Source organism: Polyodon spathula, chromosome 3 (assembly GCF_017654505.1).
Source record: "Polyodon spathula isolate WHYD16114869_AA chromosome 3, ASM1765450v1, whole genome shotgun sequence".
NCBI classification, from domain to species: domain Eukaryota; kingdom Metazoa; phylum Chordata; class Actinopteri; order Acipenseriformes; family Polyodontidae; genus Polyodon; species Polyodon spathula.
Genome location: NC_054536.1, coordinates 91694970 through 91718863, shown reverse-complemented (window position 1 = coordinate 91718863; position 23894 = coordinate 91694970). Strand labels below are relative to the sequence as shown.

The following is a 23894-nucleotide window of genomic DNA, read 5'->3' as shown; positions in this document are numbered from 1 at the left end:
CATTATTGAGTAGTTTTCATTCATCTTTATGAAGCTGCACTTTTAGCTGTACAGTAGCTCCCTGAGGCACTGTGAATCCAAGCTCAGGAGCGTACTATATTCAGACTGAACTTCATCTTAAGGGCTCAGACTTCACAACCCTGTTATATCAGTTGGTTCAGAGGGTCCTTTTCAGTTCAGTTTTTGCCAGGCTTGGCCCTTGACTCTAGGGTTCTTGGTTGGTTTTACATCCGTTGCTTAGGTTGGTGGGTGAAAAGAGGCTTGACAGTAGAAATGGAGATCTGTTGATCTTCAGTACTGAACGGAAAGAGGCTGGACACATAGTGGACATTTCAAACTGGGTAGAAAATCAGTGGTGAAATTGTGAGAAATAAATCAATAAAGGCATTTAAAAATAATACAAATAGAGTGAGTTGAAATGGTACCTAAATAGAACAAAGCTCAGCCATCTGATTAACTTGAGTACGCTTGGCTCGGTGAGACCACGTGTGGATTTCTCATCTGCCGAGATGACAGCTTTCAGCTGATTCTGATTGAACAGGTATATATTGTTAACATGCAATGATTTATTTGGGTCTCAACACTGTCACAGAATGGTTTCCCTGAAATGTTAATGTTGATTGGGTTCTTATTTTTTTTTAATTTTATTTTAGCAATAAGCAATGCCAGGATGACATCTTGTTCTGCTCTGCTAAATTATAGTGAACTGAGCTTGCCAGCATTTCCCCCTTTTTATACATTTTGGCTTCAGAATGATACAGCTGCTCACTAAGGGTTAAACACTAGGTGGCTAGAAAAAGATTGGAGACACACATCTGAGAACTGATTCATACACAATGGGCCAAACATGCAGCACAGCGCAAGCTTTAAAAACTGGCATAGAAGTGTTTCTGGTGCACTCTTCAGAAGGAGTTAGTCAATTAGTGTTGCACAGCTGTATGACTTAAATGCGAAAGCTTTAAATATACAGTGTGTCGCAAAGCATGCTCCAGATTGATGCTAATCATGCTTTTTATATAACTGATCTAGTCCATTGAAATGCATTTAAAAACCCTCTGATAAATTCTGACCAAAGTCCAATTCATGGCCCAACGCATGGATATGATCATTCCACAGTTAACTATTGAAAGAATGTAGATTTCCTAGAAATGTGTAGTTAAGAGGTGTAAATGCAGTAAGCCACATAATGTAAAGCAGGGCCTCATAATCCAGGGTTGCATTATTCAATAAAAATGTATAACTGTGCACATTTCAATGAGGATCCTACCATTACATGGTCTATTACTATTATTAGCAAAATGTATTTACAGCACGTATTTATGTACAGGGTTATTATAAAGTTTATGAATTAAACGTTCGTAATCCCTCGTGCCTGTGTTCAACATATTGATCGACGAGAAGCAATTGGGTGTGGTTGCATCTGTCATCGACCACACAGTGCCCCCTAATGGTGGACACTGGTGCTAAACAAAACCCCATAGGTAATAGCTCTTATTGGTGAGACTTTATGTAAAACGCCAGAGAGGGCAAATAACAAAGAAGTGAATCGCAGTGATTAGCCAGTCCTGTTTTGTAAATTGCTGGCAAACATGAAAACAAGTCCTATAAAGTTAAGTTAGTGTTCAAGTAATCAGGGGGCTACGTGAGTTGTAGCTTGCAGTAGTCGGGTTGTGAACTGAGGAATGTGGTCAGATTTCCGGAGTTGAGCTATATTCTAAGGTTTAAAGTTGTTCCTGTGCCTGGGTTTGTTTATTTATGTATGTAAACTATGTGTTCATAGCTAATCATGACATTTACGTACTGAAAATGTTGCTTGATTTGAAAAAGCAGGGCAAGACCTCAGGTCCATCTATATCCAAGTTCTCTATTTAATACTACAAGTCCTGTAATTAAACTCCACAGTACTTGTGTGACAGGATAGCTTCACGGCCCAAGCGGTTACCGGCAGGAATTAGAGACTCAGACGCAGAAGCTGCAATCTAAAGCACCCATTTATTAAACAAAAAGACACGAAGAAGGCGGCACAAGGGCCAAAATAAAAGGTTAAACAGAACAATACAGTTTGGGCCTGGGCTTGGGCCTGGGCCTTCACCTAGACTCCAGACACCAGAATAGAAACACAGGTCCAATCTCCTGCCTCTCAAACACTCCCTGCTTTTACACACGTGGCCACTCCCCAGTTAGCACCAATTACCTAATTGGGGAATGACCACACCTAAGATTGCTAGCAGGCATAGATGTAACCCGATCCCTGCCAACCTTGCATTCCATCACACACATTACTTATACGGGCAGGTCAGACTGTGTTTTTTCTCGAGTGGCTGATGTTGTTACAGGCTTACTAATTAGCAGAAAGACCTGCCTCAGGTCTGATCACTGGTGATTAAGAGGGGTTGTGATTGTACAGCTCATAATGACTGCTAATCATCTGTCATTTCTGTAAGAGAATTATAATTGCATTATTTAAAAAAAAAAAAAAAAGAAAAAATTGAATTACAGCTTTTGTCCACTTGATTTCTCGGTTCTTGTTTGTAACAAATGTCAAATGCTGATGCTTGCAAATTTGTTTTCTCTTTTCATATGCATTGTTTCATTTTTTTCATCTTACAGACTGTTTTGATACAACAGTACTCTACACTTGTCTTTTCTTAAAAATAAAAGTAAGAAATAATCTTGGCTACCAAATGATCCATTGCTGAATATGCAGGGGGTTGGTTGGAACTAGTATGTCCCGAAACAATAACTGCATTTCTAACAAAAAGCCCACTCTTTATTTCCTATATCAGCAATACAGTAAGCAAACTTCTGGTAAGATGGTAATGAATAGCCTTGAATAGCCTATTACCCATGTTTTTAAAAAGTGTTTTTTGTTGTTGTTCTTGGTGTCTTCAGCAGAGATCAGCGGGTCCTCGGCAGTCAAGCTCTCGTCTATCTATGAGCTGCCTGTCCAGCTGCAGGAGTTGTACCAGCAGGGCTTCGTCCTGGCCGCGGTACATCCCTTCGTGCACCCAACCGGAGGGAAGGACCAGACTCCACAGGAACGCCTCTTCAGAGCCGTGCTCATCAAGCAGGCAGACAGGTAACAGCTTCCTCCCTCGAGAGAGAACCAGCTGCCCCGCATTTCACCATGATGTCTACTGCATGCCGTAGTATAATAATAGCTACCACAGATGCCCAATATTTCTGAAAAAAAGCTTAGATAATATGCTAGCTTGCACATTTATTCAGTTTTCATTAAAAAAAAAAAAAAAAAAAAGTTTTTTTTTGATTGAAGCACAATTGGATAGGATTGGTGAATAAAATAATTCATTAAGTGTAAGTCCAGAATAGCAAGCTGTCACAGGCACACACAAGACAAATCTCCATCTGATAAGAGAGTTGTTTAGATTAAGGATACACCTGTGATTTGGTTAAGAATGGTCTTAAGATTTAATAATAATAATCTTTATTTTTAATATAGCACCTTTCACAATTAAAATTGCCGCAAAGCGCTTCACATGAATAAAAACATTGACAAATATTAATGAGAGAGTGAAAGAAAAGCAATGAAAACAAAAGAAAAAACACACAACAGTAAAACAAGGCAGACGCTTGGTGCTTCCCTTACAGAGCTAGGCAGACCATTCCACAGTTCTGGGGCCCTATAACTGAATTCTCTGCCACCTGTGTTTTAGTTTTTTTTTTTTTTTTTTTTTTTAGGGGGGGGGGGGTGGAGTAAGCAACCTGGCATTCTGTGATCTGAGAAATATGTGATATTAAAAGATAATTTAAACAAGATGGTGCAGTGCTATTTAATGAATTCGATTTGAATTTTTTTGCCAAATCGACGATTAATATCAATGTTTATTTTTGAAAGAATTTACTGTTTTTTTTTTAACTTTATTTTTCAATTCAAGCAGAGCATGGGTGAAATCAATCTTTTTGCTTTAAAAAAACAGACTTTTATGCCATTTAGAGAAACCCTTTATCATATTCACAGAGAAGCTATACCTGTATGGATATAGATCCTACAAAAATTTAAAAAATCTCAAATAAACTGTAGAAAACACAGCATATAAAGTGTATTACACAGACCTCAAATCATCACTTCTGTTTTATCTGAGTTTAGCATTAAAATGTTTTCATCCATTTTTTTATTTTAGCAAGTCAGGCACTCAAAATATTAACAGCTGAGGCGTCACCCTGTTTCAGGAATAAATATAGCTGTGCATCATCAGCGTAACAATGAAAATTAACCCCATAGCTACAAATAAAAACAATTGGGCCAAGAATTGAGCCCTGCTTGAGAGATAGGATCGAAACCAAGACAGAACACAACCTGACAATCCTATCAGATTTTCAAGGTGATCAATTAAAACAGAATGATCAATAGTGTCAAATACAGCACTTAAATTTAATAGTATAAGAACTGAAGGTGTGCCCATGTCAGAGGATAACAACACATCATTAACCACTCTAACAAGAACCGAAGGTGTGCCCGTGTCGGAGAATAACAACACGCCATTAAACACTCTAATAAGAACTGGAGATGTGCCCGTGTCAGAGAATACAACACACCATTAAATATTATAGGTCTGGTGGCCTCGCTGTGGATCCGCAGAGCGAAAAATGACATATTGGCAGGAGCACGTTTCGGAGGATGCATGCTCCAGCCTCCATTCCCCGAGTTGGCGGGGGGGTTGCGATCGGTGAGCCGAGGATACAGATAATTATTGGACACACAAAATTGGGGAGAAAACTGAGGGAAAAAATTGGAAACGACCTAAATTAAAAAAAAAATTATATATATATATAAGGGTCTAGTTAAATCGGGATAAATTTATGGAATAAAATGAGGATTTCGCTGACATTTCACTTACCTGTTTCAACATTAAATAAACCTAAGTAGACAATATTTCAGAGCACTATAAAAGCCTTCTTTACTAAAACAGAGTGCTGTCATTTGTTAATTCAAGCATGCAACATACGCCAGCAGTTGCTGCTGACATTCTCTGTCTGATTTGGACCTGCCCATACACCGAGACTGTACGTTCTCATCCACTGAATTGGTTGGAAGTGTAAGGCAAAGCTTTGCCAAGTAACAGATGTGGAAATCGATTAGAAACAGTCCCAAAACTCGGTTACCCAAGGGCATCTGGCATGCTTTAATAAAGGCAGTGTATGCAGCACCTTCGTTGCCATGTTATTTATCCCATCCAATAATTAATTTTATTAGTACCGAGTCAAAACAAATAAAATGTCCCTGTTCGGGTCTAAAATACTGTTTTAAAAGTAAGCAGCAGGTTGTCTGAAGTGAGGTGGCTGTGCTAAATCGTACCTGTAGTACTGATTTAACTTGGCTACCACCAACAGGAACACTGTTTGTCTGCACTGACTTTCCCGTTTGATTTCTGAAAGCCGTTTATTTTAAGTTGTGTTAAGCAGCCTCTGTAGTAGCCTTTGTTTAATGTGTGATTCTGAAGCTAACTAGCGATCGATCGTATTATAGCTTGCACGGGGGTAGGCAGCAGCAGGGCCGGTAGGTGACGTAATCACACACGAAGACATGAGTACAATATACTGTCCTTGCAAAGGAGCCAGCTCTTTTGTACAGTGATATCAGCACTATGTTTTAGTGCGAGAGGTCCCGGGTTCGCGCCCACTCTTCGCCTGTGTGTAGATTGCCTCACCCTGTGTGATGCGCCTACCTGCGTTAGCCGAGATCACAACAGTATTTCCTCCAAAGACACTTTACCTCCATCTACATGTACAGTTTCTTTGGGACATATCTTGACACGATCATCAGCCGAAATTATTTTGCTTTTTTTGCTTTATCGTCCATTTCTGGTATATTACCTCCAATGCTGAAAAGTAGATTTTAGCAACCTAAATCAAAACTGTGCAACACTGACTTTGTCCCACCTCCTACTGTACAGTACAGGCCACAGAAAAGCCAGTACAGAAGCACTGATAGGCTGATTTAAAACATTGTTGTCATTTGAACAGTAAACAAGAATGTTAACCGTTTTGGAGTATTTTTTTGTAAATGTTATTTGTCTAAGGATGTTTTATTTATTTATTTATTTATTTATTTATTTATTTATTTTTGGCCTACGTGCAGTGCACACGGCGAAGGAATAAAACAAAGCCTACCTCCAGAATTGAGATACGTAGTTTGCATCTCTTGCGTTGTGCAGTAGTTCATTTAAACAAGGTTTATTTTTTTTCTATTCATACTTGTCCTGTATGCATTGGCCCCTAAAAGAGGGGAATTTCGCAGTGACCCCTCAATGTCCCGATTTCCATGAAATCGCGATTTAGATAGACCCCTATTAATAAGTGCTGTCTCTGTGCTATGATAAGTCTGAAACCGAGACTGAGATTTCTCATATATGTTATGAACTGCAACAAATTTGTTAAGTTGCTTGGCAACTACTCTTTCTAAAACTTTAGATAGAAATGGAAGATTTGAAATAGACCGGTAGTTATTAAGAACATTGTGTGATCTAAAGTAGATTGAGCAGTGGTTTTACTGTTGCAGTCTTGAAAGAGTTGGGAACAATACCCGATTAAAAGGGAGCTATTAACAATATTTAAAAAGTAGAGTAGGGATAGGAATATTGAACTGTTCCTTCACTCCCTTGCTACGGGTCCCTACAGAGCAGGCTTGAGGCACACGTGAGGAGCAACATGGAGACTCTTCCTGCTCGGATCAATAGAGGGGGCAGTGATGCCAATCCATACTCTTTCAGGAACACCACCATGTCACGTGTAATCCCTCGGACTGCTGCACTTTAAAATAGAGAAATATGTTTTCCTTTCTTTACCATAAAAAAACCCTTTAGGCAGGGGCATATATATACAGTGCCTTGCACAAGTATTCAGACAGTTCTCACATTTTGTTGCTTTAAAGCTTGCAGTCATGACACTTTGAAGTAGAAATTAATATGTTTTATATACACAACCTACTCAACACATTCAAAATAAAAACAATCTCCCTATCTAAAGAAGTAAATAAACAATATGAACTAAAAATGGAAAAGTCATGATTGCATATGTATTCAGACCAGACCCTTTGCTGTGGCAAACCTAAATTAATTCAGGTGCACAAAATTACCTTAACGAGCCACACAATTAGTTGAATGGCCTCTGTCTGGTGCAGTATTAGTGGTTCTCATGATTTCAGAATAAAAACACTTGTCTCTGTGAGGTTCCTAGGTCAGATAGTGAATTTCAGCAAAGACTCAACCATGAAGACCAAGGAGCTTTTAAAGCAAGTCAAGGATAAAGTCATTGAAAAGCACAGATCAGGAGAAGGGTACAAAAAATATCGAAGTCTGAATATCCCTGTGAGCACAGTATACTCAATTATCAAGAAATGGAAGGTGCATTGTACCACCCAGACACTGCCTAGTCCCTCTAAACTGAGCAGCCGGGGAACAAGGAAACTGGTGAAGAATGCCATTGTGAGGCCAACGACAACTTGAAAGAGCTACAGAGTTCAGTGGCTGAGATGGGAGAAAATGTGCATCAGTCAACAATGTCCAGAACACTTCACAAAAGTAGCCTGTATGGCAGGGTGGCAAGAAGGAAGCCATTACTAAAAATAATCCATCTTAGCTTGCATGGAGTTTACAACAAAGCACCTGAGTGATCCTACAGAAATGTGGCAAAAGGTGTTGTGGTCAGATGAGACCAAATTGGAACTTTCTGGTCAAAATGCCAAGCGTTACATTTGGCACAGACCCAACACAGCACATCTCCCAGTCAACACCATCCCTACAGTCCATGGTGGTTGCAGCATCATGCTATGGGGATGCTTCTCTTGTTAGGATTGAAGGAAAAATGGATGGAGCAATGTACAGGCAAATACTAGAGGAAAACCTGTTTCAGTCTGGTAAAGACTTAAAACTGGGACGAAAATTCACCTTTCAACAGGACAATGATCCAAAGCACAAGGCCAAAGCTACACTGGAGTGGCTTAAGAATAAGAAAGTGAATGTCCTTGAGTAGCCCAGTCAGAGTCCTGACTTGAATCCTATTGAGAATCTGTGGAAAGACTTGAAAACTGCTGTCCATAAGCAATCCCCAAGCAACTTGAGAGAGCTTGAGGGAATCTGTCAAGAAGAATGGGCACCAATTGAACATAAGAACATAAGAAAGTTTACAAACGGGAGAAGACCATTTGGCCCATCTTGCTCGTTTGGTTGTTAGTAGCTTATTGATCCCAGAATCTCATCAAGCAGCTTCTTGAAGGATCCCAGGGTGTCAGCTTGAACAACATTACTGGGGAGTTGGTTCCAGATCCTCACAATTCTCTGTAAAAAAGTGCCTCCTATTTTCTGTTCTGATTGCCCCTTTGTCTAATCTCCATTTGTGACCCCTGGTCCTTGTTTCTTTTTTCAGGTTGAAAAAGTCCCTTGGGTCAACATTGTCAATACCTTCTAGAATTTTGAATGCTTGAATTAGGTCACCACATAGTCTTCTTTGTTCAATACTGAATAGATTCAATTCTTTTAGCCTATCTGCATGTGACATTCCTTTTAAACCCGGAATAATTCTGGTCGCTTTTCTTTGCACTCTTTCTAGAGCAGCAGTATCCTTTTTGTAGCGAGGTGACCAGAACTGAACACAATATTCTAGATGAGGTCTTACTAATGCACTGTAAAGTTTTAACATTAGTTCCCTTAATTTAAATGCAACACTTTTCACAATGTATCCGAGCATCTTGTTGGCCTTTTTTATAGCTTTCCCACATTGTCTAGATGAGTCAACAAAAACTCCTAGGTCTTGTTCTTAGATTACTTCTTCAATTTCAGTATCTCCCATGTGATATTTATAATGCACATTTTTATTTCCTGCGTGCAGTACCTTACACTTTTCTCTATTAAATGTCATTTGGATGACATTTGAGAATGGATTTATTTATTTTTTTGCCTTTCATGCAAACATCTACAACACTTAAATAAAACATTACAATCGCAGTTTGTGACACTAGTAAAATGCATTCACTGTCCTGAAACCATGCCCGACCAAATGAAAGAATAGTGGAAAAATAAATGCATCAGTTGAAATTAACTGTGCACATCAAACTTAAAAATAACAACTCCCTTTTCACCAACACAGTTTTAAAATGAATAAAGTCTGCTTTGATTGTAGTAAATGCAGACGTATTTTCTAAGCTGGCAGCACATTGAGGATTGTTCTGGATGTTGCAGAAAGTGTAACAAGTGGATAATAACGTAAACAAAGTTGCAATGTGTCTTTTTCCTGCACTTCTGTCATGTGAGTTTGAAGGCACGCTTCAGTGAGCGGTAACTTAGCAACAGAAGTACAGTCCATTTATTGTTCAAAAACGAGAAGGTTGCACTGGTGATGAACATGAATTTCCTGGACCTTTTAAATCTTCGCAGAATGTTCAGTGAAAAAATTACAGAAAGTGGTGAGAAAATATACATAAAACACCAGTTTAGTATTTACAATTAATTTATTCACCCAGTGCAGACTGCTAGTGCTTTCTATCATTAAATATTAACATTCAAATGAAAAAGGAATGTAAATATGTATTTACCGTGTTACAGGTGTAAACATATACAGTACAATGTTTTCAGTGCATTTTCTTCAAGAAGTGTTACTAATGGACCACAGTGCCTAATGCAGCTGCACATGTGAGCCTCAGGTAAAAATAAAGTTTGGGAACACCTGCACTATAAAATATATAGACACATATAAAAGACAGTCAAAACCAACACCTTCAGATTATTTCAGTATTGATACATTAACTCAAAAGTACTGGTAGTAGTTTGCAAGCTGTGGCAGCCAAAGGATAATTTCACATGCAGATGGTTACATTTTCCGATTCACATTTCCTACCCTCAAGTAGGTGTCACTGCACGTTATGATAGTGGTGGGGTGATTAGATGGGGATGGCTTTACTTCATGGGGATCTGCCTAGACCGTTTATCTTTTCTAGCTGTGTTTTACAGATCAGGAGTGGCTAATCTCCCTATCTAATTTCCAAACCGAGCTCCAGATTGAATGTATGGAGTGTGTAATACTAACCCCTAGTCGTGGTTTTATTAAGATGAATTATTGCAAATGTCGTTAATCAATAAAACCCTTGGCAGTTCTGGCCCACTGATCAGCAGCTGGCAAGAGTCAGAGCATACAAGGCTGGGATGCTGGTGATGCAGGGTTAGTCCCAACTGCATGTGTCTTATTTATCGCTTAACAGAGTCTCTAGAATTGCTGTGTGGAAACAGACAGGCTCCCCTTGTGGTGAGGGATTAAAGCAGGCTACATTCTTAACAGTGATTAAAAGCAGCCAGTTAATGGAATCCAAATGGAAAGTTGTGGCGTACTAGGCATGTGGACAACCTGGTGAAGTCAGCTCAGAGCGTGCTGGTTTGGAAGGAGTTCTGAAATCGCAGCTGCCACAGACCTAGGGCAAGAGTGCAAACATGTGCTAACTTTGTCAGAATAAAAACCAAAAAACCTAAAAACTAAAAAATTTGTGGTTCCTTAAATTGCTAAGTGCAAAAAAAGTTAGTGTGATGTACTGAGTGACGGATATGTGGACCCCCCTATATACCCCAATTCTGATATTATCAAAAATATATGTTAAGTAGTGTTAATACCAAGGATTTACAGATAAATGGAGGAGTCTGTAAAGTGTGACATATGTCTGTAAACCACCTCCTACTATATTTCATCACCAGCCAGGGATAAGAAGGTTATGTCTTTATTTGGTGAAAGTCAGTAGTCAAATGACGGCCCTGCACTTTTCTTTCAAACGCAGAGCATTCTAGTTGGGTTTTTTTGGTGGGGTCAGTCAGACTGTAAATGCATACTAGCTGTTCTGTACTATCTGTAGCAATGGGTGTCAGTAGGTGTAGCCCCTGTCAGCAGTAAGTCATTGTTGTAGCGTTCACATATACATTTGTTGCTATGATAGTGCTTTTTGCAAAACAAGTGCCCCATTCCCGTTGGCAGTCCTGAATAGAACTGAAAAAGCATAATTAAGAAAAAAAATGCAAAAACAAGCTAGATATAAGCTATATGTTGAAAACAAATATGGTATGACAAAACTTGACTCAATTAAAATGTGCACAGATTATTCCTGGAAAAATGTAATTTAAGCACAATGTCTGGTAACTGGCACCCTTATCATGCAGCCTCAAGCAATTAATGGCCGGGACACATAGGAAATAACAGGATTTCTGCAAAATTAAAATCAAAGTTCCATCCTGTGGTTTTTACAGAAAATTAAAATTCCTGAGTGCCGCTGGCACTTTGAAGGCATGGACTGCAGCGACCCCAGTACGCATGTTAGAGATCAGGCCCAGCTGTGTTTGGTTTGTCTCCTGTCAACTGTCAGCCTTAACTTGTACCAGCTGAGCAGGAAACGACAGCAGTCTAAACGCATCCTACATGGAGAACTGGCCAGTGGTTTGGCTCCTGATGCAAACTCTACCTCCTCCACTGTTACCCAGTCTATGATTTACTGGACCTGCAGTGAAACTCTGCCTCCTCCACTGTTACCCAGTCTATGATTTACTGGACCTGCAGTGAAACTCTGTCTCCTTGTCCAAACACTGCCTCCTCCACTGTAACCTCTCAATGATTTACTGGACCTGCAGTGAAACTCTGTCTCCTGATCCAAACACTGCCTCCTCCACTGTAACCTCTCAATGATTTACTGGACCTGCAGTGAAACTCTGTCTCCTTGTCCAAACACTGCCTCCTCCACTGTAACCTCTCAATGATTTACTGGACCTGCAGTGAAACTCTGTCTCCTGGTCCAAACACTGCCTCCTCCACTGTAACCTCTCAATGATTTACTGGACCTGCAGTGAAACTGCAGTGAAACACTGCCTCCTCCACTGTAACCTCTCAATGATTTACTGGACCTGCAGTGAAACTCTGTCTCCTGGTCCAAACACTGCCTCCTCCACTGTAACCTCTCAATGATTTACTGGACCTGCAGTGAAACTCTGTCTCCTGATCCAAACACTGCCTCCTCCACTGTAACCTCTCAATGATTTACTGGACCTGCAGTGAAACTCTGTCTCCTGATCCAAACACTGCCTCCTCCACTGTAACCTCTCAATGATTTACTGGACCTGCAGTGAAACGCTGTCTCCTTGTCCAAACACTGCCTCTTCCACTGTTACCCACTCTATGATTTACTGGACCTGCAGTGAAACTCTGTCTCCTGGTCCAAACACTGCCTCCTCCACTGTAACCTACTCAATGATTTACTGGACCTGCAGTGAAACTCTGTCTCCTTGTCCTCCAACCCTCTCACTGGACCTCCTGTCTCCTGGTCCAAACTGTAACCTCTCAATGATTTACTGGACCTGCAGTGAAACTCTGTCTCCTGGTCCAAACACTGCCTCCTCCACTGTAACCTCTCAATGATTTACTGGACCTGCAGTGAAACTCTGTCTCCTGGTCCAAACACTGCCTCCTCCACTGTAACCTCTCAATGATTTACTGGACCTGTAGTCTGTGGTCCAGATAAGCTGCGTACCTGCCATTTGTCACAGATTAAAAAATTAAAATGTAATGCGTAGAATGCGCAGAGCAATTTTGCTGCACAGCTTGTCTGCCTCCTCAAGCCTGCACCGGATTGAATCTGTACGCCACAAACCATAAACAGAAAAAACATAACGCGTAGAGGTTTAAAGCCATGTGCAAGTTTGTCAGTATGTGCTGTATAATCATGTAACCCACGATTTAGGCTAAAACGGCAAGATATTTAAAAATGAACTCATTTCGACACACTACAAACCAGGTTTGTTGCGCTTGCAGTCAGTGCTGCAAATGGGAGGGGAATACATGTATAGGCATCTCAACGCGTAGGGCTGCGTGTTTGAATGAACCTGGAAACAATTTAAAATAAATGCTTTTCCAGCCAATGTATCATCCTGACCTCTTGCTACGCTCAACTCCATCTAAGGGAAATGTGTTGGACTTCTATCCTAACCTCAGTATCGCCTTGCGTCTGCTTTTCACTGTGCCTGTCGTGTTAGGAGAGAGATGCTTTTCATACCTGAGCATGGAATGAATCAAAAACTATTTACTTTCTACAATGTTACAGAACAATGTGGACCAAGGTTTGCTGAAAACTGGATTATTCCGCTATAATTGCTGCTGTGAAACCACGAAAGGTTAATTTCTAACTGAGTTTTCTTTTTTTTTTTTTTTTTTTTTTGCGATTGCTGTAGTAAAATGCAATGCAAATAGTTGTTGTTGCCCTGTTTGAAAGTCATGGTATACCGTAGTACTGGCACCGGAATCAAGCTTTGCTGGGTACACTGTGAGACAAACACTGCCACTGTTTGCAGAGTCACTGTGATACCTTGAAAAAAATGCACTGAGCTGATAAAGAACCTTGTAGAACACATGCGTGGTTGTACGATAGTTCAAAGTAACATTGCAGTTACAATGGAATATTCTTTTTTAATGCCTAACCCATTGCCATTAAAGATTGTACAGTATTTAAATCGAGATTACTCGTGAGTTCAAGGTAATGTTGCATTTCACCGCTGAATATACATTTTACTCTCTGTGTTAAAATTAGAGGGTAAGTTACTTCCAGATCCAAAACCTTATGTGGAGTGCTGCCTGTAGTGAAACTCTGCCTCCTGATCTAAACACTGCCTTCACCACTGTTAACCTCTCGTTGATTTACTGGACCTTCAGTGAAACTCTGCCTGCGCTTGGATTTGATACTGGGATCATTCTTGTTAATGAGAGATTTATAAAAATAAAAAATAAAGATATTCGTTCTAAAATAATGTTATTGCAGCCACTTTAAACTGTTGAATCATTATACTTTATTGTAATTTCCCTTTTAAGGTGTTATTTATCAAAAGTGTTCATAATGCCTTTCTCTTCTGTCCTAGTATGTAGGACTGAAAGGTTTTGACTTAAATGAAAACTTAAATATTTGTTCTAGTTGCTAGAGCTTCATATACTGCAAAGTAAGCTGTGAATCTAATAAAACTTCAGTGCCAGATGCCCCCTTATTCTTAAGTTGCAAGGATAAATAGCAGTGGATTCTTTTTTTCCAGAGCAACAGAAAAGCAAGTGAATCAGCTGCAAGTTCTAGGTAGTGGTACTTGAAGTGCATCAGTCAGAAATGCATATCTATTTCCAAGTGACACTATTGAAGTGACAGCTGCAAATGTTAGTCCCTCCAGGGTAGTTTAATTAGTAATGCATTAGCCAAATGTTGTGTCCGTTGTAGTTATTGAAAGATTGTGTAATAACAAAAGACAGAACACAGGCATGTTCAATAGGCATTTTATAAAATGTCTAAAAGATGAAAGTGTACAAACTACACCTACCAACTTGCTCTTCAGAAGAACAGAATTGTATTGCTTTGTTGTTTGGTTCTAGATGTGTGAATTTACAGGTGGAGTTTTTAAGGTTGAACACAAGAAGAAAATGTCTGCAAGGGTACCATAAATGTGCTGTGTGTGGCTCGTAGACTGGAAAAGAAGTATGCTGTCTTAGCCGGCAGATTATTATGGACAGCATTTAAAACCAACAGGACTAATTGACTCAAGTCAGCAGTAAATAAATAAATAAATAAACGGTAGCAGAGATGTAGCATGCTGGTAAACAGGAAACAACTCCTGATAATAGGAAGTGGCCGAAGTTGTGTGTGTGTGTAATACTTACTCTATCATTAATAGGATGCATGACTAATAAGCTGTACCATGGTGTTTGGAAGGCATTCAAACTGCAGCATAATGAACGTACAATTCAGTGGAATGCATGGTTTAACCCACACAGCATGGTTCTTCCATCTTTTCCATACAGCTCTGAGAATAACCACCAGAATGGTGAGCTCCACAGCCTGGAAATGAACATGTGCCTGTCTTCCAACCAGCTTCCTTGTGCAGAACTCGTAGAGGGCTGTGTTAAGAGAGTAAGTACCAGAAAGAAGCTTAGTTATGTAGTGTTGGATTCATGGGAATGGGTATTTCATCAATTTGGTTTCAAATGTATTTGTACTGGCTATAACTCATAATCTTAGAACACTTTTCTAATGAACCCAGTTCACATGGGAGGGGGCTTCTCAAAGGAGGGAGGGGGAATTTTAGCCTGTGGCAGTATTATATTAAAAGAGATAATGAAAAAAATATTAACAGCATTAACATCCAGACATTGTTAAAATGTCAATCTTATTAGATTTATAATTCTTGTACAGATTTCAAAATGTCACATCACAGTTTATTGCAAACGAGCAAGAGAAGGATGTCATTAATCTTGCACAGAAAGCTATGTTGCTTTATACATGCAAGCTCACGTTTTGAATGTTAATGTTTTCAATTGCAAATCCCTGCACTCTCTTTTTTTTTTAATTCAAATCTTATATGCATATATAGGAATCCGTTTTTAATCTAGAAATAAATGGCCTGGCATGCAAATTATTCATTGGGTGCAGTGCAGCTGAGATTATTCATACCTGTCATATGAGCCTGTACTGCAGCAACTCTCTTTCTCAATCATCTTGTCCTTCTTTGTCTCAAGTAAGGAATTTTTAAACCAGGGTCGCAGTGAAAAACGTATATTAGCGTATGTTTCAATTATTTGTAAATTGCAAAAACAATTCTTAAATTCTTACCCTTTGAAATATTCAAGTGTAGGAGACAGGGGCTCAAATTTGTTGCTTTTGGCTTTGAACTGTTCTAAACCGTGACGGTACTTCATGATCAAAAACAGTTGATAAGCTACAGTAAACAACAGTCAAGTATTTGTATAGCACACCCCTAACATGCTGTTCTGAGAATGATCCTGCTAGTGTAACAGACAGTGTTGTGTTATGCAGTCTTGTATTTCACCCCTGCTGGTGATAGCATGTTACAGTTCTTTAACTGCTGGTCTCTTTTGTATAGTGGATCAGAGTTTGTGTCCAGTCTCTTCCTTGTTATCCATCCATGGTTTAATGTAAGGTATAATATGAACCCCTGACACACCACAGGGGGAACAGTGCATCAACAATGCAAACACATTCCTTATCGTTCTTAGTAAATGCTGTTTTTTTTTGTTTGTTTTTTTAAGAACTTGTTTTAGTTCTTATGTATGCCACATGTTAAATACAGACCTTTGTTATCTTTTGAATCAATAGGTGCAGGTCGCTGGAGAACAGGGAGTGAAGTTTGTGGGGTTCATTCAACAATACGGTTTTCCAGTGAACTCGAATGCACACTCCTCTCAGGCTGAATCCTCATTATTGCATTGCAGCCTGAGTACAGAGAAGGAGGAAAGTTCACAAGATCTCAGCCCTGACAGCAGACCAGGTTCAGTGGAAGCCAGCGACTGTGAATCAGACCAGGCGACAGGAACTGAAACCAGTTGTGAGCAGGTGGAGAGTCTCTCGGGTAACGTGGAAGTAAATGTGGAGCTGCAGGTCACTGAGAAATTACCTCAGACTTCGTCAAAGGAAAATGAAGGACAGATTAAAACAATGAACTCTGCTGAATTGGCAGAAGTCAGCAAGGTTGGGATCAAGGCTTCTGAGGCCGACTCAGTGGCACCCACAACAAATGGGCCTGCAGAACATTCAGCAGAGAATTCCAGTGAGCACATTGGGGTGGACCAGCACTCTGAAAACAGCAGGGACAGCGAGACACCTGGAAACACTGAACACACAGAGCACAAAGGACCGAAAAAGGGTACGTGAATCCAAAACAATGTGCTTCAAAAGTAATACTGTAAGGTGGTTTTATTTTAAAAAAGGGAAGGAAATGCATAAAAAAGACTGCAATTTTCCTTACCTATAAATTAGGAATAAGTATTGGTGTTGTAATAAGACATTGCGCCTACTGGTGCCAAACTTTGATCTACAGTATTAACCAGACTGGCATTTTAACAAATGTTAGCCTACAAAGATATTTCAGGTAATTGAAATTCTGGTTACATAGCGAATGTCGACAAAAAACAATGTTAAAGTCTTCATCTAGCACTATGGCATTGTGGCATCATTGGCTAATTTTTCATCCTTTTTGATTAATTTCTAGGTTGGGACCATTACAGGCCTCTGTGCAACATAGTCTTTATGTGGCTCAATGCATTGTTCATTTTCCTTTGTGCACAAATCCTGTGCACTGCCCTAGCCACAGTTATTGTTGAAAGTGGTATTCAAAAGGTCTATTAAAAATGATTTGTGCATGTTGCATGTTACAAATATTCTTTGCATGTTGCCAACACTGCAATGTGGAGCTAGGAGTCTTGATGGACAGTGTGATGTTTGTACACTGTTTCAGATTGAGATAAGGATGATTTAATTGTGTGCATGTGCTAACACAATTAATAGAAAGGCTAATACAGATACTTTATTGTGCAAGAAAAGGTCAAACGTGAAGGCTTTTGCTTTTTTGCAGACCATATTTCTTTCATGTGATGAATGAATGATAAACCTTTAGCTATCTGGTTTATTAAATAAGGAGGCTTACTCGTCACTCAGACATTATCCTAGAACAGAAATATTCTTTGAAATACAACACAACTAGCAGTGAAAAAGCACACCGGCAACTGGATGCTACTTTTTTGTTTCTCATGTAAATCAACTATCAAACTAATTATTTTCAAACTGGGGCAAACCACCAGCCGAATTCGACAGAGGGGTGTCAAAGAAGGTGAAATGAGTGTTAATTTGAATTCCGTTTCAGCTCCCTGACAGCATTGGGATGTGAAGATAGCAACTTGCCCCACATGTGTAATGTCAAACATGGGATCCCCACTTAGTAACAGCAAACATTTTAATGAGGGTTTCGCACCAACTGAATTCATGAGAAGGGAAACAAATTAGATAAAAACAAGTTACTTCTTCATAGTTAAAGAGCACACACACACACACACACACACACACAGGTTTTATGAACCAGCGGAAATCTCTGTGACAACTTTTCTGTGCAATCTTCCTGGTTCCCAATGCAATGTGAATGCTCAAGGGCACAAGATGCCAGATCATTGTTATAAATGCATTAATAGATAACTGTTTTTGAACTAGCAAATACACTGGAAAGAATAGGTGAAGCAGGAGTAAATACAGAAAAACAGATCACTGCGTCCATACTGTTTGGAAAAATGTAAACCAGTCCCTCCTGTAGATGAAAAAACAAAGAATCTTCAGGGTTTTTATTTAGGTGTTGCTATATTGGAATGACACACTGTTCAATAGCCGAAGGGGTATTTTAGACTGACTCCCAATCAAAGAATCGTCAAAAATACAGTTGATCCATAATTAATAAACTTATTCACACTTTTCATTTGATATGCTGCCGTGGTTATTTCAACTTAGTTTGCACTATATATTGGTTTAATTATCAAACTGTACATGCCTGGTTTGGAACAAACTATTAAATTGTAGAATTGATTAGTAAAATAAGTTGTGGATCCAAATAACTATCCATTTATTTTACCAATGTCTAAAATGTACACAGAGGTATTTTAATTTAAAGATTTTTAGATCTATTGTATGGACCCTCCAATATCTACACAGCTCAGATGTGATATTCTGTTACATTAAAAAGAAAACAATGTGCGTCAAGCAATAGCAGAGGCCTGTCTGTTTATTCATTGCCATTGCTATTGGTATATGCTGCAGATCTCACACACATATGCTAAACCTCGTACTTCATTTGCAACTCCAGGATATTAAGAAGTGTTTCTAGCTGAATTAGGAATAAACAACTAAATTGGTTTGTTTTTCTTTCCCCAAATAACTGAGAAAACCATATGGTAGCAATTTCAAATTCACTAACTCACCCAGACAGATGGTTCCATTACATTGTATGCTGTGGCTAGCAATTTTTTTGGCTGTCTAACATGCAAGTGTGAAATTGTAGAACACTTTTGGGTAAAGCGTAGAAGCTGAATGTCCACATTTTATTAGGCTAGGGGTGTAACAATAAGACAGTGAACACAATTCATGATACGCAGGTCACGATACAGTATGTATCAGCATCAGATGCTATTGTTCATCATATCACAGTACACACAATACAATGTATCATTGACTCTATTCATCAAATCACAGTACACACAATACAATGTATCATTGACTCTATTCATCAAATCACAGTACACACAATACAATGTATCATTGACCTTTTATTCATCATATCACAGTGCACACAATACAATGTATCATTGACTGTATTCATCAAATCACAGTGCACACAATACAATGTATCATTGACTCTATTCATCAAATCACAGTACACACAATACAATGTATCATTGACTCTATTCATCAAATCACAGTACACACAATACAGTGTACATCATATCACAGTACACACAATACAGTGTGTCACTGACTCTATTGATCATATCACAGTGCACACAATACAATGTGTCATTGACTGTATTCATCATATCACAGTGCACACAATGCAATGTATCATTGACCTTTTATTCATCATATCATAGTGCACATAATACAATGTATCATTGACCTTTTATTCATCATATTACAGTGCACACAATACAATGTATCATTGACCTTTTATTCATCATATCACAGTGCACACAATACAATGTATCATTGACCTTTTATTCATCATATCACAGTGCACACAATACAATGTGTCATTGACTGTATTCATCGTATCACAGTACACACAATACAATGTCATTCACTGTATCATATCACAGTGCATACAATACAATGTGTCACTGACTATTCATCATATCATACTGCACACAATACAATGTGTCATTGACTCTTTATTCATCATATCACAGTACACACAATACAATGTATTCATATCATAGTACATACAGAACACATGACAATAGTGTATCATGTAAAGGAAATATCACAGTTCAGTGATGCACAACCAATCATTACAGCTCTACTCTACATATTAATGCCTTCCCTAGTGTTTACCCTTTACTTTTCACTGCAAGCCATTCATTTTCTGTGTAATTAAGAAGGAGTATGAAATACTGCCCCAAGAGGCATTCTCACAGCTTAAATCAAATTCCTGACTGGAGGTCCAGATTTAGAAGTCTTTTTCACAGTGTTGTAAATTGTATAAAATGATTTTGTTGTTGTTGTTCCCATTTCTAACAACAGAAGTCCAGACATTTGCACTGTTCAACACGCCCAGCAGCCAGCAGAGCTTGTGTAGGTATTACACAGTGAAAGTGCCTCTGAAAGTCCACAGGAAAGGCCAGGGTGTCACCAGTGTGGAGGCAGACTGGCTGGATCACATGACCCAGCACTTCACCAATGGGGCGCTGCTGATTGATGGGTACTTCCACCTTGAAGCAGAAAATGGTACAGTATCTGTAAATTATTATATATATATATATATATATATATATATATATATATATATATATATATATTGCAATATATTGCAAAAACATATTTTTGTCAAATGAAAGATAGTATACAGAAACATTTAATTTCTGTCAAATTTCTGTTCATTTAAGACAAAAACAAAAAAAACATTTATTCAGCTGGCAGTAGTTAAAGACCAGGCAGCAGGACCCAGTGACCCCTGAAAGAGAGGTGGAGGGAATGAGGAGGACTGTATTAAGAGTTTAGTGGGTTCTTTCCAGCTTTACATCTCTACAAGGCTCTGCGTGAGCCTTGTGTTTGAAAACAAATGGTTTTGCTGGCTCCATCAAATGCCTGTGAAGTATATCCGTTTGTGTTGAAATGAAAACCAGGGTAGGGGCGGGCCGCTGGCATAACATGTTTATCTTGTAATCCTTGTGATACCCTCATGCATATGACAATGCTGTTAAAGCATTCCCGAGTCTAAGAAAGATGTGTTAAAGATGTATACACAATGGGGCTGAGAGCATTACCCAGCAGGGATTTTTCCATTGTACATGTGGTGTGCCTCAGTAATAGAATGTGTATTGCAGATGTGAGACTGAGGGTATTGACTGTGTAGTTCTGTAAAAGGGAGAATGGGGACAACAGATTTGATCCCACCCAGTCTTTGTTAAACACAAGTCAGGGCAGCACATACTGTACTCCTATTTTACAAACACTAATATTATACTAAGGGCATTTTTCAGTTCTCCGGCATATGTACTGTAAAAGAAGCAGTACAATCATTCTGAAGCTAATAAGCGGTAGTGAATGAAATTAATGAGGCATGTACAATGCAACTGACCAGACGCAAAGTACAGTTTAGCCTTGTGATAATAATAACATTGAGTTCACTGCAGGAACATTTCACACAGCAAAATTGGATCTTCACAGCAGTTACAAGGCAGCCTATATGAGCTCTGCTCGTTTTGTGCTATGCTGCACTTTCACTGTAATTTGCGGACAGTTGGGTTTCATACGTAACTGAAACTGTTGACATACTAGATACAACTCAGAAGAGTTCAGCACTAGCCTCAGATTCACTCAAATAGAAACATGCAGATGAAAATGCTTTCTTCTAGTATGCAGTGAATCTTGATTCATGTTACATTTATCAATTACTGTTCGTCAGCAGTAGTTTATCTCGTCTTATACCTGCTAAGATGCTGCTGCCTAATTTATCAGCGTGCTGCTGCTTCAGTGGAAACGCATATAAAAAGCCTGCTGTTGAAGATGCTTTCATTAGTATTTGAGATCTCTAAATGAGCTGTCTGAACTGCAATTCACAGGCTCAATGAGAGAGTCTGATGTCTGAAGTAGAAATCAAGGCCAGCATTACATTGCAGATCAAGCCTCATTTCAGGGATTTGGCGGATTCACGCAACGATTCCAGGAAAAGCTCATTCTGGTTCCAGAAACAGTTTTCAGGAATATATTTTTCAGGAATAATCCTGCGCTACATGAAATGATGATCTATTTAGAGCATGTTGATCTGAGGAGCTGAACTAGGAAAATTAGGTTATTTACAAATTATCTATTGCTAAAGCGAAAGTTATGTAAAGTTAGCCTCTGTATGTGGTTTGGACATGGACACCAGCCAACCACCCATCATGACATTTTACCAGTAAAGCATGTGGTCTCTGTTTGTGTGCTGTGCAGAGTCGACACCCCGGTCAGTGGAAGGCACGTTCATCTTTGAGGAGGCTTCTGAGGTGGACTCGACAGCTGCACAGGCCTACGATGCCATTGTTGTGGAACAATGGACAACTTTCCAAGTAAGCTGGCTTTTTATTTATTTATTTTAACTTTTTTTGTCTATTTTTTTCAAATCTTGATGCTTTAAAGGTTAAATTATGGTGGCGCAGTCTATAAAATGGCTGATAATACGACACTTTGTACTGAACTGTGTGTTTTTACAAAATATTAAAGGAAGTGCAGTTCACACAATTGGAAGCAGGATCTATTCTGTGTCTTATGTTTTTTTTTTTTTATCCTAGTTAGCATAAAGTGAACGAAATGCTCTGGGATTGAAAAGCATTGCTGAGTACCAGTGGTGTCCACTCTGTTTAAATTAGCTTAGCCAACAGTGGCCGACGCCTTCAACCCCCGAGAAGTCTGCAAACATATACGGACCCCCTAAAGGGCCTTATTACATTTATAATTCACTTAAAACAGTGGATTTGAAGAAAAAAAAAAAGCATAAATCATGTTAACTCTTAGCGGTCCATTTATTCAGGGCTTTTCAGGCTTGTCAGGTCCAATTTATTTTCACACGCGCTGTTTATTTTACATGAGATTTTTAAATTAGCCCCCCCCCCCAAGTAAAACAGGTTTAAAAGGCAGTATATGGCAAAAGGACATCAGTACTGCATCTCCAGGCAACCCCCCCCCGTTCGCTGTATTTTTCACATACCTCTTTATAGACGTGCATACTGATAAATCCTCTCCTGGTCACTTGTTTTATCACCAAACTCCTCAATAATGCAATCTAAGTCATTATTTTATTACTATGCATCTCAAAAAGCACTGCAAATGTCTGTGATATTCTTTGAGCGCTGGATGCTGAACCAGCTATCTCCTTTGTTTGTGTCCATGTTATCTCTGTGGTGCATGGGGCTTTTTTCCGGTTTCATTCGGCTCCTATAAGTCGCACTCCATTGAAAGGTTTTCTCGTTTTTTTCGATGATGTTGGACAGGGTCAGGGTCCAACATTGGACTGGAAAGGAAAAATTGTAATGTCAGACCTGGTCCGACATAGGATTACAAAGAGTTAAGGCAAAATATTATTAGTGTTTTTTATTAAATATCCTTACGCCAAATAAAGTAGTCCCATGTGTAACTTTGAACTGCACACTAAGTTAAGATGAGTAAATTAATTCAATTAAAACAAGTAAAAGAAAGTGAATTATTTTTTTGATAGTGTGCACATTAAATAAATACACCAGGGGGTGGAGTTGAGAAGGCACAGAGTTGTTTTTTTTTTCTTTCTGTCAGCGCAGACACACTGAGCAAGACGTGAGGAATAAAAATAAATGTTAGTAATTTGTTCAGGATCTTCTGTGTTTTTCTTTAGCGTTTACAAGCCACTAAAATTAATTTATTTGAAGTGACAAAGTCGGAGTGAGTGAGCATAAAGACGGTGATTTATTATATTTTTTGGTATCTACTTATTACTATGTTGGGATTTTTTGCAGGTAATTGGTCATTCAATTTCATAGTCACAGCCGTACATCTGTGAGTGTAAGCAAGATGGCGACCAACACTAAATTCTGTGAGGCAGCGCAGTGATTTAGTATATGTAACAAGGCTTCAGCTGTCTGTTTCCATCTAATATACAGACACCTGGAACCTTGCTCGACCAATCAAATTGCTTGTTTCACATTCCATTACAACCCCATGGATTATATATATATATATATATATATATATATATATATATATATATATATATATATATATATATAAAGCTGCAGCTCCTCTCACAGCAAAAAAGAAAATACATTAGGAAAGATAACCACATAATAGGCCCAATATTTATTTAGTTCTAAAATGAATGCTGAAT

General features: G+C 38.9%; 1 protein-coding gene across 3 annotated transcripts in view; it reads left to right on the top strand.

Moving 5' to 3' along the window:
• Positions 1–23894, top strand: part of LOC121313652 (raftlin-like) — a 48936-nt gene that overhangs the window by 15633 nt on the left and 9409 nt on the right. For 2 of the 3 annotated variants that reach the window (XM_041246394.1, XM_041246393.1), the window contains exons 3-7: positions 2893–3079; positions 14812–14920; positions 16124–16670; positions 20081–20284; positions 21992–22107. In XM_041246394.1, coding sequence (XP_041102328.1) covers positions 2893–3079; positions 14812–14920; positions 16124–16670; positions 20081–20284; positions 21992–22107 — 1163 coding nt within the window. The remainder of the gene's footprint in view (positions 1–2892; positions 3080–14811; positions 14921–16123; positions 16671–20080; positions 20285–21991; positions 22108–23894) is intronic. The other variant, XM_041246395.1, reaches the window with a different exon arrangement.